The sequence below is a fragment of the Salvia splendens genome, chromosome 8, assembly GCF_004379255.2.
Source record: "Salvia splendens isolate huo1 chromosome 8, SspV2, whole genome shotgun sequence".
Lineage (NCBI taxonomy): Eukaryota > Viridiplantae > Streptophyta > Magnoliopsida > Lamiales > Lamiaceae > Salvia > Salvia splendens.
Window position 1 is genome coordinate 4,008,317 of NC_056039.1, and position 17,915 is coordinate 4,026,231.

Below are 17,915 nucleotides of genomic sequence, written 5' to 3' on the forward strand. Positions count from 1 at the left end.
AACATTTTGAGTCTTGTGTTTTCTTATAGTTTCCAGTTTTTGTTTCATATTTCAAGAGTCACTGTAAACTCAACAAGAAGAATAAAATACGAGACTGAAACATGAGACGAGAATAGGCTCAGCTAAAGCAGAATACAAACCAACTAACGAATACTCCTATAAGATATATCACAGATCAACCAAATTCAATTACAAAGAGGAGTTTCTCAAGAGGCGAAATGATGTGCATTATATACTCCATGTAATTGAGTATTTGATGTATTATAATATGATTAAAATTAGTCAATTTATCAAAATAAATAAACTGACAACTTTTTTATAATACAAGGTCAATTATTATTTATCTCATCACAACTAAAGGTTGAAGATTATTACAAGTTACAATAGTGAATGAAATAATTTACAAAATGTTAGCACAGACAAAAATCACTGCAGGAACTACAGTGACATCTATGTACAGTAGTCGAGTTCTTCATAATCTCGATCTCTGCTTCATTGCACAAAAGGGGGAGCGTCTCCGCACAGAAGCAAACGGTTCTCCATTCAAACTGCCCGAGAACTTTATATCCCAACCTTCGACATTTTTTGGAACACAAGCATCAAACAGCACTTGGCCAAGAACAGTATTTGTGCACATACGAGGGCTTGACCGATGAGATGACCTCTCTTTTAGCTGTCTGCTCTTTTCATATTCTGATGAGCATGGCAGGAGGAAGTGGTCATTTGTATTTGAGAGAACTGCTGAATTCTGGAGATTATATCTTATGGGGGAGATAACATCATGCATATCTTCCATGTTTGATTTTTCTCCAAGTTTCTGAATTTTTTCTGAGAAAATTGAAACAGCCTGCTCAAGCAACTTGGTTATAGCTATGCACTGCGTTGATTGGTGCTGATGAAGACCTGTGAAAGGAAAATGACAAATCAATCGGGATAGCAGAAAGAGAACGACATGATGGGGAGTGGAGTGGAGGGGACAGATACAGAACGACATGAAAATAGTGCTTGAAAAACTATGTGAAATAAACCAAATATGGACATATCAGTAAAAGTGCTAAAGCATATCCGAGGACCATTAGTTATGATAAGGCACTAACAAACAAGACTGACAATGAGGACCAAGAGGTGTATATAAGATACTAAAGTTCAAAGAAATTTTCAATTGTTTCACTTCTAACTAATAAGTGTCTGTAGTGTATATGGTTCGATTCACTTCGACCTAATGTTCTTTTCCGAAAAAATGGAAGGAAGATCACATAAGAGAAATTGCCAATTGTATCACGCTTGCCAAACGCGAACAGGGGATAAATCATTGTCATATGAGAACTAAAGCAGCTGCATGCTAAAATGTCTTCATTTAATAAACCATGCAACAGAAGTAAGTTGTACAGCGGAGTTTGAGAAATGTCCATACACTTATCTGCCTACTGGATCATTATGTCCTGTTGGATCTTGAACTAACATCAGGTTAATAACAATATTCAAGGAGGCACTCTAACGAAAATTACAAACTTGTTTGTTCAGTTGAGCCTCATCTTTCCTGAAGAATCTCGCGAGAATGCAATAATTGATTCAGCGTAATGTTTTGCCCTACCTCAAACTATAAAATCTAATTATGAATTATTGATATTAATGAAGCACAAAGAACTAGTGAGATTGTTGAAATTACAACAGAGGATTATTTGTTTACGAAGATAACAAACTATTAGTTCACAGGTCAATTTTCATCATCTGATAATGACTGCAGTAATACTTGGCGAAATCATAGGTCATCTTAAAAAAAAGAAAGAAATTTGGCATAAGCTGCAAGATAGAGAAAAGTCAAGCTATTAGAAACTAACCTAGATGAGAAGAGGTAGATCTCTTTATAATTTTGACGGTACCGCCCACATCCAGTAAATGTTTTGCAAAGGTACATAGGGTTGAAAAAGGGACCGTGTCTTCATTTTCTGGGCATAGAATGAGAAAGGGGGCCCCCAAACGCTACCAGCAAAAACACAGAAAGGGAAGAAGGATGAAAACGATATAAAAGGAAGGATATTATTGTAAAGCCATAATACAGTTGGTGACTCACCACAGAAGAATAAAGAGTTTGCAAGTATTCAGCCTGTTGGGAACCGAATCTCGTGAGAAATAAAGCATCCAAGCTCGAAGTAACACCTTTTGCTAAAAATGATGCTAGCTTAGCTGCACCAGGAATTTTGAGGATGGAGCGATGCAGCGCAAATCGAGCACCCAAGTCGGTCGTAAAATCGATGGGGTCAGAATCATAGATCTGTCCAGAGATACAGCTTGCAACCAACATACGATCCTCCTTCACGTAACAACAAATTGAAAATTAAAAGAAGGTTTACCAATCCACCACCGACAAGCACTGTCAAAACTTACCATATTGAGTTCAACTTCGGAACATCCTTCAATAATCTGCAACAATCAGGAAAGGAATTACTAGCACACTATAGCCAGAATAAGCAAGGAGCATGTTTATCAAATGTACTACTCTGAGCTGATCTATGTTATATTCAGATGTGATACGGTGAATTACATTGAGTTTGTTTCATTGACTGGCGAATAAAAGATAACCTACTCAGAATTAGTCTAAGTCTCAATTGATGTAAATGCATGACAAAGTTCTGTACCAAAGAGCCTAAAAACGTACATGTGAATAGGTCAACATTCGCAAAAACCCATTACAACAACGCTAATGCGTTCACATTACCTGTAAAAGCTTATACATGCAAGCTTTTGAACCGCCAGCAAAAGCTGCAAGTACGACAGGACATAATCCACCTTTGAGCTCCTACAGATACAAAAAGACCAGCTAATTATTTTCACCAAGCGATATCAGGGAAGCAAACAGTGGGAAAACTACTTTGCTGGAAAATTCACATGATTTTCAAGCAACCTAAACTTTTAGATGTAGTATAATCTTGGTTATATACTAAAATTCTGAGAGTAGAAAAGAAATGAAGCAATACTGACCTTGACAAGCTCATCTAGGACAGCAAAAGCAAGTGATGTAGCTCTCTCCGGAAAGAAACTAGAGGAAAAACTGAATGTCAATACCTGTTCTGAATTGAGCCCAAATTAATGATTCATCAATACTACTGCAGTAGTTAGAGTTCATATTGCTAATTTGCTATCACCACGTAAAGCACGGGCCAAATTAAAAGGATGGTTTCATATACTCCATAACGATAGTTGTAACTCATAATAGAACCTAAAAGAGAGATTTCGGAAAAAGGGATTAAATTCGCTGACCTTTCGAAATTTAACGTTCAGTTCGCTAACCTTTCAGAATATGGGTCGGGGCATGCGAATTCTTCAAAATAAGGGATTTTTATTTTTCTCTTTTTTCTTTTCTTTTTTCTTATTATTTATCTCACAACATTTATGAATTGACCAAATTACCCACATAAAATTTAAATCCCAAATTGTGGAACTCTTCTCAACTCGTTTGAAGGTTTTCCAGACAATTAAGCCACTGCCAAACAGCTAGAAATCAATGAAAATTGATACAAGAATTCTTCAAAACTGGAAAAAAAAAAAAGAATTACCCATTTTTCCAAACAAACATATAAAGAAGGATTGAAAACAGAAGCAGAACTGCATTAAGGGAAGGAAAATGTCTCTCTTTCTCTGCCTGTCACATAAAGAAGACATTGGCCAACAATTTCAGGAATTAAAAGAACCAAATATTGTTAGCATTTAAAAACATGTAGAGTATGCAGTAGAACATATATTTAGGATCTGGTCACAGAAAAAATATGTAAATCTGCTCAAAAGAAAAAAGAACAAAAAATATAGACTAAAAGTGAGTAAAACTGAATGCAGAGATAGATTCTATAGAAAAACGGTAGCAAAAACGGGGGAACGGTAGTTACTGTACCTTTTAGTCTTAGATTGTCGGCCTTCTTCAGAATTACGGAGTATAGATACGTGATCAGTAGAAACGTTTCAGAATTTGAAATTCAATTTTTACGTGGGTAATTTGGCCAATTCATAAATGTTATGAGAGAAATAATAAGAAAAAAGAAGAGAAAAAAAAAGAAAAAAAGAAAAGTCCCTTATTCCGAAAAATTCGCATGTCCCGATCTCATATTCCGAAAGGTCAGCTAATTGAACGGCGAAAAGTCAGCGAATTTAATCCCCTTTTCCGAAATCTCTCAACCTAAAATTGCAAACACGGTCAACCTCTTTTCTTAAGAGACGAAATTAACTTTTACTACATAGCTTCATATAAAAAACAAATAGCACCAAAATCGTAAACTCATGTCTCTGCCCCCTTCAATTCAAACACTTGCAAAAATGAGTAGAACCTAATTGAGCTGAATAAGCTACAATATTGAATCACAAACAGTTGCAAAAATGAGTTGGGAAATGGTAAAATTGAGAGAAAAAACTTAGGGAGCGTACGGGTTGAGATATTTGGAGCGGCAAACTAGAGAGTTCCATCCGAGGGAAGAGTAGAAGGCGATGCAATCATTCAAGAGAGGTTCGCTGAAGGGCACCCGGGCGAAAACCACGACAATTCCCTTGGCTTGAAAGTCGTTGCCGCAATTATGCGCCCAGTAGTAGCTCCCGCTGCTGCTCATCTTCGAAGCTCGAAAATCAGAAAATTTTGAGGATTATTTCATGGACTGTGATGAGAGAGAGAGAGGAGGTTCTTCTCGTGGTGGGGGATTCATATGCACATCAGATGCTTCAGGGCTACTTTGGTCATTTCCTTTACTGACAGAGTTGAACGCAAAAATTTAGGTGTTAGATTAATTGAAGTTTAATGTAAAATTTATAAATTTTTATACTCCATTTTTTAGTAATTTATTTTACAAGTATCGAGGTTGAAAAAAAGACTACTCCTAAATTGGTGAATTGAAATATGGTTGATATTGCCTTCATTATTGTTCGTATGTACATTTTGAGAGTAATAATATTTTTGGTGTGAAGGATCAATCAGTAGCATTTGAGTTAATAAGCCTTTGGTCCACATATCTATCATGAAATCAGTTGCTTCTTTGTTTATCGAGGACATTGGGACCATTATGATTTTTTTCATAATTTCTTTATTTGGTTTATTTCATTTTTTTCATAGTTTTACATTATGAGGTTTCTATGAGACTAAGAGTGACATTGTTTGTGGTTGTGTGTTGTAGCGGTGACCGTCGTGATGGTAGTTGGTAGGACCTAAAGTTTTTTATATGAGTATTTCGGGTATTTTTCACTAGCTTCCCTTGCGATCTTCGGTGAAATGGGGGGGGGGGGGGGGTTGCAAGTGGAATGTGTCAGTACAGACCGATCCATCGACATCATCTACGTTTTCACTTGTTTTACATGTTTTATTCACTGTTACGTTTAGATCTATAGCTTTGTTACCTACTGACTTGTGTATTATTGAGTGTACCGGTGATACTTGTGAACGGTTTAGACTTAGATCAGGTCGAGGTCTAAGTGTATCTTAAGTTCTTGTTGTATCTTGCACCTCTTTGTTCTTTTTAATTTTTAATCTGGTCTGTTAACCGAGAGATGTACAATATATCGATTTCTGACTTAAAAGATAGTATCTCGATAATTAGTAAACATTGGTGATGTGATCCCTATTCCCTAATGTATTACTACCCCCGTCCCTGCTAAAATGACAAAGTTCTTAGTCGGCACGTGATTTTAGGAGTTGTTGGTTAATGTTGTTAATTTGAGAGAGACATAGTAGGTGTAATTGTGTAAGTATTAAACAGAGAGAGAGAAAAAAAATGGTTGAGTGTATTAATCAGAGAAATAATGTTACCATAAAAAGAAATGTGTCATTTTAATTATGACAAACTAAAAATGAAAGTGTATCATCCTAGTTGGAACGAATGAAGTATAACTAAAATGAGACTTACTGACATTCACATGCACAGCTAAGACTTAATAGCAATAATTTGTTTTTGGTGGGAAGGATCAATCAGTACGATTTGAATTAAGCTATAGATCAACTTATCTACGTAATTGGGAGCATTAGGAGTAGAATTTTAACTAACCCTTATCATTTTACATCCTTATTGTCTGTCTATAGATTTATGTCACAGCAATAGCCAATACAATACAATTTGAAATCAGTTACTAACATAAATCCAGAAATTATGTTTCCCTAGCTTCTCCTACGAAAAAATTACTCATATTACATAACGTATTTCATTAAATATAACAGAATGACCATAAACTATGAAGCAAGATATTAGTATTAAACATAGCAAAAATAATTGAGTAACATTATCAATTGGTTCACATGCAATTTACCACGAGTAATGCTACACAGGGACATAATAGTAATTACAAGCATTAAAATAATAAGAGTAATAAGTGTAGTTATTAGTGCGGTAGCATTTTTACATAATAAACCTTGCCTATTGAAATCTTTTTACTGCTTACTTTTTATGTTATTTAGTTTCAATACAGTTTATAGTTTTAAAATGAATCAACAACCCTCTCGCCTACTCTTTCCTTTACAAATGTGGTTTGACACATCTGGTTCGTCGGAAATTTTTTGATTAGGGATGCTTTTTTCTATTTTCTTATATCTGATCAAATATAATTTGTTTACAATACCATAATAGTACTCCATATCTTATAAAATGACAAGAACAATAATGTAGATAATACTAACTTGATAACATTAATAATATTCTTTTATATTGTATCACACATCATTGTTGAATATTATAGCTTATAAAATACTAACATATAATAATATTTCAAATTATTTTATAATTTTGTATTTTAATTTTATTTCATGGATTGATATCATAATTATTGATTTTCATATTATGATATATTCGTGTATATATACTAATTAGTAATTTGTTATATCATCACTATATTTACATCCCACAATTAAAGTCATATTTTGTTATTTTTGTTTGTCTCACTATAAGAGTCTTATTTCACTTTTATTATAGATGGTAAGTAGACCCCACATCCCAACAACATACTACACTCACATCTTTTTATAAAACTAATATATATAAGTGAGACTCACATTCCACTAATTTATTCATAAGTGACTTGTATTAATTTTATATGATTATAATTTAAATTACTGAATGAATTTTAAGAATTATTTTGAATTCAAATTAATTCACATCCTAATTATTCAATGGAACATAAGATCAAATAAAATTTCTTTACTATTTAAATATTCAATTATCTTTAGTTCAAATTAATTTGATCTCAATTATTCAATTGAAACTTAAGATTAAATAAATTTCAAATTGATCCATGACCAACCGAATTGTAAGAACAATTGAAATTTCCAATTCAAACATTCAATTATTCAACTACATTCAATTATAGACTACATAAAAGTGTCGCAACTAATTTAGGATATCAAATGATTTAATTCACTTTCAATGTTAATCTCATATTTCACTTGAAAGTACTTAATCTACTACGGAGGAGTACTAGTTTTTTTTTTTGTATATTTTTAATATTGAAATTCAATTCTCTATAAAATATGAATTACTTATATATCAAATTAAAGTATTTTAATTTATCATGGTCATAATGTATGTTATTTAAATTTATCTAATAAAATTGAGAATTAGTATAATAACAAATTTAATGAATAATTAAATTAAATTCATATAGAAAATTATGTGAAGATTAAATAATTTTTAGTGCATTATTTTGAATCACTAAGAACTCTTTCCCATCCCCACTCTTTCCCTTCTTCATCGACTCTTCACCACACATTAACAAAAAGAGTAATTCTACATCCCTCAGTTTTCCGCCGTATTATTAATTGAATAAGAATGTACTATTTTAAATTTTAGATGTATGAATACATATAAATATATTTTACACAAAGAATTTATTTAAGGGTACAGGAGTCTTAAAAAAAACTTGATGTACCATAATAGGATCATTTAACACCACTCATTTACCACAGTGTGCAGTGTACACTGACCAGCTGGCGCCAACTGATTAGTTTAGACTTTAGATCCAGACAAAGAGGACAACACATTTATAAAATAATAAAAATAAAAATAAAAATAAAAATAAAAATAAAAATAAAAATAAAATAAAAATTAAAATAAAAATAAAAATAAAAATTAAAATAAAATAGTAGTAAAATCAGGAATGGTTGAGAAACGAAGCCAAAACTCGAAGCATGGCAGCAGCTTTTGGGAATTGATCCCAGATGTCGAATACCACTGCACCAATTCAGTCTTAATATGAAAAATGTCTACATATATAATTAAATAGAAAATATTTGGGGTATAACTTGTTATACATTGGATCCGCCACGGGCTCTCCCCTTCCACCCGCACCGCCCCAGCGCCGCCGCGTAGTACCTCCCCCTAATAAACCTCAGCACGTCCTTCCCCGCCACGTACACCAGCACCCTCCCCAGCCCCGGATCCATCTCCGGGTTCACCAGCGGGTCGTCCAGACCCGCCTCCGAACCCGGCTACGCGTACACCCACAGCTTCCGCATCTGCTCCTCGGCATACGCATCTCCCCATTCATTCCCGATCTCCTTCTTCCCTAGAAAAAAGGGGCAGTCCCTCGCAGATTGATTCCCGGGGCTGGATTATCCGACCCGACCCGGATGGACATTCGGCGGGCTATATTCGCCCCGGCGCTGTCTCCTCCTAGGTAAACTATCCCCAAATCGGCGTGATTTTTGATCCACGGATCGGAACGGGAGAATGCCCATTGGAGGGCGAGCCACGCATCGTTGTAGGCGGCGTGGAGGGGGGTGCTCGGGGGCTAATCGGTAATTGACGGACACGGCGGCGATTTTGGAGGAAGGTGAGGTGGCGGTGGTAGGTCGGGGAGAAGGCGGACTCGGTGAAGAAGCCGCCGCCGTGGAAGTAGATGAGGAGGGGGAGCTTTCCGGCGGGGTTTTTAGGGAGGTAGAGGCGGGCGGAGAGGTGGGAGAAGTGGACGTCTTTGGATTGGACGCCGGTGGCGGGATCGGTGGAGGGAGGGGAGAAGTCTTGGCCGATGAATCGCTGGATTGTGCCGTTTTTGTAGACTCGGATGAATGGGTAGATGTCGTAGAGGATGGGAGAGGGAATGGAGAGTGGAGAATGCGACGAAGAAGAGGAGCGAGAGATTCCGGCGAGCTGCCATGTTTTGATGGAGAGAGAGAGTGAGTGACGGAGAGAGAAGTGAATGATAATGAAGGTGAAGTGGACTAGTGTTCCACTACTGTTTACCTGTTTTGGATTTTGGCGGTTATGCTTGAAAGCGCGTTTGGTTACGTTCTATGAAAAACTCGCGTTTATATAAATATCATCTTGTTTTTTTAATTGTTACTAGCAATTATGCGTGGGGCCGTGGGCTTCGACTCCTTTTCGCGGTGTTGGTGTTTTATTTATTGGAGATCATTAAATACTCATAATCATATCATTAACTATTCACTTCACTTACCTTTTGAATTCATTAATTTATCTTTATATACTACATAATTTAATTTATATTCATCGAAGTTTAAAAAGAATGGAAAGTTACAAAAATGAAAAATTATTAATTATTTTAAAAATTATAATCATTTGTCAATGGAGCTCAAATTTCTTAAATTATATCATTCCTATGTTGGGCGTGGCAGTTTGATCGTGCATCGACGAAGGGCGTTATTGATAACCAAAAATCTGGAATGCCAAGGGGCACCTTGTGATGTGTTTTCCCAATTAAGGATGTGATGCATTGCATTCTCGATTATCATTTTCTATAATATAATACACATATACATTATGTTTGCGAACACATCCTTGTACAACATACAATTTAAAACTTTTCTCGACAAACTATTATTAGAGAATATTGCATGATCGTTTGACGTCTTTACATGTTGACTTATGTTTCTATGCAAATTGTTCTTTCGTGCTGACTTATATATGTTTCTACGCAAAATTGTCCACAATTTTTAAGACGATTCACATAGATCAATAAATAAGAGGTTTAACTAAACTAAATGTAGTTAGAATGAAAGAAAAACACTGCTCAGTCTCCGTACTAAGTAGTTTGAAGGTGAAAATAACGGTGTTGTGTGTGATATTCATAGATTAAGATTCATATATATAAAAAATTGTTTGTATTCTCAATAAAAAGTTGACATTCGCTAATACAAGTCGAGAGTTAAATAGATTTAGAAATTGAAAACACGTAAAATCAATCATTTATAAGAATATTGTTCCACACAAACATTGAAACATATATATCACCCTTGTAAAAAAGGAAATAAATATGTGTGTTGTGTGCATTCATTGGCATAACGTGCATTTTACTTGCAAATAAACCGTATTCATCAACGGAAACCAGCCCAGACCGACCCAAACCGGTTTGCCGAACCCAAAATCCACCTCCTGAAACCCAAACAAACCACTCCCTCATTACAAACCAGACCGGCATTCTCTTCCATAAAATCATCACCACATAGTTGTCGTTGACCGCATTCACGGCCTCCCTCATCGTCCAGACAAACCTCAGCGCCGTCGTCCTACGCCCCCAGTCTCGCCCTCGTTTGCCATATCACGTTCCCAAAGTTATATTTCGACATCGGCGGGTCCACCTGCACCCGCAGGTTCACTAAATGCTACAACGCACATTTTTTACCTGCGCCTTACAAGTGCTAAGGTTTTTGACATTAGTGTTTGTTGATCTACAAATTGTTAATGAAATTTGGGAAGTTTAATTTATGTAATCCTAGTTATCGTTAATAGCGTCTGTTTGAGCACATTTAATTATGTTTGTTAATATGGAGTATACATCAAGGAGTAGAAATTAGATTCGAATAATATAGGATCAAGTAACAAACAAACTCCGAATTAATGTATGTCATTTTAAAGTGTGACAAGTTTATTGCTCCTACTTATTTATCGCGCAACCAACAATAGTGCGAGTGTAGGGTCAATTTTGTCCCCTCATTTCATCTAATCCCAATTTCTATCGAATTAGTAAACTTATGAATTAAAATTGCGGGTGCATAATTTAATAAAATAATTCATGCTAGTATTAAAAAAATGGGGTAGAAGGTGTAAGATGTTGTTCTCATAAGAATACACACCGGCTAAGACTCTTCTTTTACATTTTTGCTTTTGAAAATTTGTGTACTTTCATAAAATACTAGCAATCAAAATTGAATCATTGACTTGACCCCACTTTGAAATGGCCTCGTGTGGAATGGATGGATAAGGGGGTGTTTGATATGGCCTCGTGTGGAATGGATGGATAAGGGGGTGTTTGATAGATAAGACAAACATTGATTAGATAAGATATCTTGATTAATCTGACTGTTTGGTAGATAAGATGAACTATTTATATGGCCCATGTTTAAGACATGGGCCCATGTTTAAGACATGGGCCCATTGCGGCCCGTCTAGGCCCGAAACAAATTAGTTCATTCCTCATCTTTGTTATCAGCCCAAAACAAGTCCGTTAATTTATCAGGCCTATATATATCCATAACCCAGATTAGATGTAAACTTACCAATATACCCTCTTCTTTCACCTCTTTCATAAACAATTCTGCGCCATCTCCAATTTACGGAAAGACTGCAAGTCTACAAGTCTGCAACCCTCTTCTTTCACCTCTTTCATGAAAAATCTCCAATTCAAAATTTCTACACTCTCATAAAAAACGAAATGCTTCATATGTTGATGTGAACTGGGAGAGTTTAATCAATTTTGAGTAAGTCATATTCGATTGTTATTCCTTGTTTAGGAGGTGGAAATTGCTTTTATTAGGTAGGAATGAGGAAATTTGAATGGAGCATGTGCTTTTGTTTATTATTTTGCGTCGTGAATTTAGATCATTGATTTTTGTAGGGAAGTTTCCTGTGTGTGCGATTGTGTGGAGTGATTTCTGTGTGCTTAAATAAAATTGCCCACAATGTGTTTGATGAAATGTTAATGTTAATGATTTATACTTTGGAAAGAGGCGCTGGATTGGAGAGAGAAGCCGGATCGGAGAAGCCCTACTCTTTTGGGTTTAAGAGAAAATGAGGAAGAAATGAACGATGAAATGTGTGCTAGGGACAAATTTGGGATAAGATTAATTTAATTAGGTTAAATTAGTCATTTTATGTATTTATCCTGATTTTTGTCATTGTTACCAAACAAGAATACTTGATAAATTATCTTAGATTTAATCTTAATTCTTATCTTAAAGCCCATTATAATTAATTATGTTATGATAACTTAACATGCCTACCAAACACACGTAAGATAAAGTTAGATTGAAGGTTGGTTTACTCAGATACGTATTCAAAGTAGCAACTAACGTGTTCACATCAGTTAAAAATCTAAAGTTCAATTAATAAACTTTGAGCTAGTCAAAATAAGTTGCATTTACTATTTAAAATAATAAAATAGAATTTTGTTAGTCAACCTCACCATACCAATAAAAGGACAAAAATTTACTATTTAAAATAATAAAATAATGACAATTAAGCGTGTGAGACCAGATTCAAAAATTGATCCTTCAATTTTAGGGGTAATAATACCAATAGTTTTGGTCATTAGATCTTGATGTATACAATATAGACTTTGTTACTTTGTATTCTTGCCACAAAAATAACGCTACATTGAATTCAACCTCAAAAAGTATAGGCTGCGACCTCATTCTTTTCTTTTTGGTAATAAAAGGCGTAAATAAGAAATTAATTAATATAAGAAATACATAATTTATCGTAAAGAAATTTATTACAATTATCTATGATATCATCTCTAATGCGTGGAAATCTTTGTCAAACCATACGCATAGTGCGATAAATTATCGATAGCAAGATTCCATTCCCTATGCACTCGAACTCGATGGATGACCGCTAAATTAAGATCATGAATTAAAAATCATACATTTTGCGCAATGTATGATATAAGCAATCGAGAAAACTAATAACTCTTCCATCAAATATACGACCCTCCTCTACCAATTGGGCCATATTAATGATCTGAATCGTAACACTTGAAAATTGAAATATTAATTAAAAATGTAATACACTAATAATTTTTAATATATTATAATTATATAGGTAGTTATTTTAGGAACTCTCTTCCTATTTGGAAGGTTGTTTGTTTGTATGGTAAAGCTTTAAATTTATTTAAATCGATATAGAACCCATCCCATCCAATTAAATTGTACTCCTATAAAAGTTTCCAATTTCATTTTTCTTGTTAATAAAACAGTGGAATACCGAATCCTATCTGTTTTAGAGGAAAATACTTATATTTGGGAAAAAGAAGAAAAGGAAGAAGAGAATCCATTCAACCCTAAAATAAATCCCCAAATATTTTCCACCACACCCAAACTCGAGTAAATCCCTCTCTCAAGATTCAAGGAGTCCATACCGAAACTCGAGGATGAGCGGCGGAGATTCAAATCAGCAACAGCAACAGCAACAGCAGATGCTGCTTCAGCAGCAGCAGCAGCAGCAATTGGCGGCGATGCAGCACTACCATCAATGGTGGATGGCGGTGCAGTACCCGACCATGGCTATGCAGCAGCAGCAGCAGATGATGTATAACCATCCTTACTTGCCCTACTACCCCCAACAGCAACAACCCAAGCAGTACCCGCCCAAGCACCGCAATCAGATTCAGGCTTCTGCCGATGACAACAAGACAATCTGGATTGGAGATCTCCAGCCGTGGATGGATGAGGATTATCTCCAATCCTGCTTTTCTCCAACCGGAGAGGTGAGAATTGTATCGCATCTGAAAGCGTAGATTCTATTGCTCTTCTCTACACGGTTTTCCTGCTCGAGATTATTCGTTGTTTGAATATTTTTAGCCGCAGGGATTCGAAATTTTAACTTCGTTGATGTGTTGTAATCTCGAATTCTTTGATTTGATGAATTAGGTTTCAGATCATGTGTGCACAGACACACGCCGCCACTCTTATAATTAATTTGAATATATAACTAAGGAGAATTCATGTAAAGTTCGGGAACTTATTATTGGAAAAGATTCAATTGATATTATCCTAACTAAATGATGTACTCCATATGAATAATTCATTGGTTGGAGAGAGAGTGCTGAATATTGATAGATAGATTAGTTAAAGGAGCCTGCAGATAAGAATTAATTTGTGAAGCAAACCACATACCGATAGATTGTCACTGTAAAGTCTTTTCCTTTTACATCACGATGAGGGGAGATGGAGATAGCATAGAAAGGTGTTCTATCAGTTCAGGACCCAAAAATAGGGTATCTACAATTCGCAACCTAAAAGATGAAAACTACTCCGTATCAATCTATGAGTCCGTGACTGGAAAAGCATGTGTTGCAAGATGCATATTTTTATGCTATCGGTCATTGTCATTTTCTTTATGTTTGTTATTGGTATATTTGATATGATTTATTAAATCGAAACATGTAGGTTATTTCTGTAAAGATGATTCGCAATAGACAGACTGGTCTATCTGATAGATATGGATTCATTGAGTTCAGTTCTCACGATGCAGCAGACAATGTTCTGCAGAGCTACAATGGTTCCAAGATGCCTAAGGCAGATCAACCTTTTCGCTTAAACTGGGCTGCCTTTAGCACTAGTGATAGGCGCCCTGAAGCTGGTTCTGAGTTGTCCATATTTGTTGGAGATTTAGCACCTGAAGTTAATGATGAACTGTTGCATGAAACCTTTGCTAGTAGGTATCCTTCTGTCAAAGATGCAAAAGTAGTGGTTGATTTAAATACTGGACGTTCGAAAGGTTATGGATTTGTCAGGTTTAATGATGAAAATGAAAAGTCTAAAGCAGTGGAAGAAATGAATGGTGTTGAATGCTCTAATAGGCCTATGCGAGTTGGTGTTGCAACCCCCAAGAAGTATTCATCTCAGCAACAACATTATTCTCAAGGTGCAATGTCTCTCCTACTAGTATTATATTGCTGTGAATTTCTGGCCAAGAAAACTTCCCATATTTTAGTTCTTAGGTGGTTTTTTAACATAAATATTAGTAATATTATGTTTTCACAAGTCTCTTTCCCCCAAATATGTCTTGTTTCAGTAAATCACTTGCTGCTAGTTTCATAATTTTATTGTATTACAGGTCTCTTTTGCTCCACTCATGTTATAAAGTTCATGAATCTGTTTCTAATTTAAATTACACTTCACTTCAATATCATGTACTCCATGACAAAGTTAAGTTTGAAAACTTGTCAATTTGCATCTTTTAATTCTAATATTTCGTATGGCATAAAAACTTTCACCCAAAATTTAGCCTTTCCTTTCTTTTTATTCTTTGTTTTGTTTGGAAAGTTGCCTCTTTCCATATATATTTTCCATATGAGCTATATCTATTCTTATTAGTTAACATTTATTCAAGAATCCTGACTTATTTTGTCTCGACTGGTTGATGTGCTTCAAATGATACTGTACGAGTAGGTCAATCTGAATATGAGTCATCCAGCACAACTGTAAGTACAGCTCTGATATTGCTAGTTATTGGAAAAAATTTCATGATTAAGCTGATATACGTACGTCTGTTGTAGATTTTTGTTGGAGGACTTGACTCTGAAGTCACTGATGATATGCTCAGAGAGTCTTTTTCTCCATTTGGTGAGCTTGTCTCTGTGAAAATACCAGCTAGAAAGGGATGTGGTTTTGTACAATATGCAATAAGGTAATTTTGTTGTGTGGTTTCTTTGTGCTTGTGACTGCAATGTCTGAAATCATTCTTATTTACGTTAATAATTTCTTGAATATGGAGAAGGTGCCAAGCGATATAAATGAAATACTATATGAATATGTATATATGTAAGGATTGTCTCTTCCAGCAGGTAGATACTGTTTTATGGAGAGACTTTTTTTCGTTTACTACAATTTGTATATTATCGGTGGGAAACATGGATTTCAATCACTAAGCAATAAAATGACCTATATAATTTTGCATTTCAACAGAAGCAATGCTGAGGATGCAATTAACAGATTAAATGGGACAGTTATTGGTAAGCAGAAGGTTCGCCTTTCTTGGGGCCGGAGTTTAAACAACAAGCAGGTAAATCCAATGTCCTGGATCCTGGATAGCAATTGTCTAATATGTTGAGTTAAATATATAGGGTTTGAAATTTATGTAGAGGGCTCCCATGGTATGTTTTATCAGTTAATTTGTGTTTGGCAGCCGAGAGGGGATTATAATCAGTGGAACGCAAGACAAGGTTACAACGGATCTGGCTATGGTGGTCCAGGCTATTGGGTGGCTTCTTCAAATGGTAGCAGGAGCCGCGAGCAATCAGTCAGCTAGTCTTAATACAACCACCACGGTCAATGTTGTAGAACCAGTTATCTAGAGAGAGTTGTGTTTTCTTTTTTCTTTTTTTCTTTTTTTAATTTAAATTGGTATTAAAAATTTTGGTGTGGAAGAGTTTGCTAGAATTGGTTAATTTACTCATTCTTTGTAGGTCTGACAGTTTTAAATTTATTTCACTATGGATTATATATGGCTTGTTATATTGTGATTTATGAGTTGATATTTTGCTTATGTGCTTTCCACACTTTATAATAGTGAAATAGTACTAATAATTAGGCCAAATGTGTTTTGTGAATTTCTTAAAAACTTTTCTTATTGGTTTATTTGAATGTAATCAATCCTCTTTTGTTCAAGATTGTCTGTGACTTTGTGTTTGTGTTTGTGTTGGTTAAAGGTGAAGGTAGTAATAATCACTTGATTTGTGATTCGGCCGTATAATAAATGTTTGTATTTTTCCCTTCTATATATGTGTCACTAAATTATGGAAATTTTATTGTAAAATCAATAGTACTAATTAATGAGCTTCTGTTCAAGAATAACTTTGCCTGAGAACTTAGAATCAATTTAGTTTACCCTTGGTTTAAATTTTTTTCAAACCAAACCTTGACAATTAGATTTAGGTAACGTTTTGAAAACCGACCGGTAAGCCGAATCAATGAAACTATATTCGTTTATGGTTCAGCTGATCCGACCAATTTCAACCGGTGAACTCCATCAGTATTAAATCCACATTCAGAGAAATAAACCATAATTGTATATTAATAATAATAAAAACTTTAATCGGATAGTGAGTGAGACTTAATTGGGATAAATGAGAGCACAAGTTTTTGGCAACTAAGAATTGTACACCTTTCATTTTTCTTCTTTTTTTCCACCTCTAATAGAGCACAGTGTTAATTCTGCGTTCTTGCTTTTAAATCTTTTTGACATGTGATCTTGGCTTTAGCTCATTTATAAGTGTTCTTTTTTCGGTTACTTGTGTATTTCAATTATAACTTATCTTAACAAAGAAATTATTCTTATAATGCATTATTATTTTCTGCTGGTGAGAGACCAGAAATATTGTCATTGATATCATTGGATCAAATAAAACTAGCAACTGAACTAGTGACAAAATTAGTTACTACATCTCCAGTGAATAAAGTATGAACAAAAATAAAAGAGATTAGGAGATCTTTCAAAATCTCATCTCAACAACTTGTTTCCCATAAAATGAGGAAGTCTGGTGGTGTAATAAGCAGAGGGCAGCTGCAATAATTTAGACTAATTTAGCTTGTAAACAAAAACAAGCCAGCTGCATTGCTATGAGTTCTTGGGAATGCACTCTTCATTTGATGCCCTATGTAAGGAGGCTATCTTCATTCCCTCTTTACACCATTCAAACACAAAATAAAAAACAAAAAAGCAAAATGAAGGTTGTAAGTGTAAGTGCAAGTGGAAGCATTTTGTTGCTATCTCTTGCCTGTGTTGTGCTTTGCGTGCAATGCTATGGCGGTACTAGAGGGTTCGATCCTCTTACCAAGTTCATCTAAGGTCGAACCGCAAAAGGATGGGAGAATTATGGCACCACCAAGGTTGTGTCTGGTGAATATAAGCCTGTTTATGTTGGACCCCAAGAGGGACTCAAGGAGGCTGACATGGTTTCGAGTTTGCCGGGGCAAGCGGAGGTCAACTTCTCTCAGT

The 17,915-nt window shown here is 35.2% G+C and overlaps 2 protein-coding genes and 1 pseudogene across 6 annotated transcripts; 1 reads left to right on the forward strand and 2 right to left on the reverse strand.

The window, feature by feature from the left end:
* Nucleotides 1–286: 286 nt before the first annotated feature.
* Nucleotides 287–4,727, reverse strand: LOC121743080. Of its 4 annotated transcripts, none has more exons than XM_042136268.1 (8): nucleotides 4,417–4,558; nucleotides 3,558–4,171; nucleotides 2,983–3,040; nucleotides 2,720–2,800; nucleotides 2,389–2,424; nucleotides 2,075–2,314; nucleotides 1,842–1,983; nucleotides 287–903 (listed from the first exon to the last, which is right to left on the reverse strand). In XM_042136268.1, the coding sequence occupies exons 2-8, from the start codon at nucleotides 3,575–3,577 to the stop codon at nucleotides 473–475; spliced, it is 1,008 nt and encodes a 335-aa protein (XP_041992202.1). In that variant the 5' UTR covers nucleotides 3,578–4,171; nucleotides 4,417–4,558; the 3' UTR covers nucleotides 287–472. The 4 variants fall into 4 exon arrangements, with proteins under 4 accessions (XP_041992202.1, XP_041992200.1, XP_041992199.1 ...); XM_042136266.1 differs by having other exon boundaries at nucleotides 2,983–3,071; XM_042136265.1 differs by lacking the exon at nucleotides 3,558–4,171 and having other exon boundaries at nucleotides 4,417–4,727.
* A 3,119-nt stretch (nucleotides 4,728–7,846) lies between these two features.
* On the reverse strand, nucleotides 7,847–10,455 carry LOC121744671 (annotated as a pseudogene).
* A 2,723-nt stretch (nucleotides 10,456–13,178) lies between these two features.
* Nucleotides 13,179–16,444, forward strand: LOC121743064 (polyadenylate-binding protein RBP47-like). Of its 2 annotated transcripts, none has more exons than XM_042136245.1 (6): nucleotides 13,179–13,680; nucleotides 14,465–14,840; nucleotides 15,368–15,399; nucleotides 15,475–15,605; nucleotides 15,884–15,980; nucleotides 16,104–16,444. In XM_042136245.1, exons 1-6 carry the CDS (start codon nucleotides 13,345–13,347, stop codon nucleotides 16,224–16,226), a joined length of 1,095 nt encoding a protein of 364 aa, XP_041992179.1. In that variant the 5' UTR covers nucleotides 13,179–13,344; the 3' UTR covers nucleotides 16,227–16,444. The 2 variants fall into 2 exon arrangements, with proteins under 2 accessions (XP_041992179.1, XP_041992178.1); XM_042136244.1 differs by having other exon boundaries at nucleotides 13,181–13,680; nucleotides 14,363–14,840.
* The last annotated feature ends 1,471 nt before the right edge of the window (nucleotides 16,445–17,915 follow it).

Bases quoted from the DNA above. Each gene is read 5' to 3' on its own strand.
- LOC121743080 (XM_042136265.1), bottom strand. From the start codon at position 4,595: ATGAGCAGCAGCGGGAGCTACTACTGGGCGCATAATTGCGGCAACGAC. The intron at 2,315-2,388 runs GTAAGTTTTGAC...TGTTACGTGAAG, and splicing joins CCGAAGTTGAACTCAATATG to GAGGATCGTATGTTGGTTGC. The intron at 1,984-2,074 runs GTGAGTCACCAA...TTTTGCTGGTAG, and splicing joins AAACTCTTTATTCTTCTGTG to CGTTTGGGGGCCCCCTTTCT.
- LOC121743064 (XM_042136244.1), top strand. From the start codon at position 13,345: ATGAGCGGCGGAGATTCAAATCAGCAACAGCAACAGCAACAGCAGATG. The intron at 13,681-14,362 runs GTGAGAATTGTA...CGAAACATGTAG, and splicing joins GCTTTTCTCCAACCGGAGAG to GTTATTTCTGTAAAGATGAT. The intron at 14,841-15,367 runs GTGCAATGTCTC...CTGTACGAGTAG, and splicing joins GCAACAACATTATTCTCAAG to GTCAATCTGAATATGAGTCA.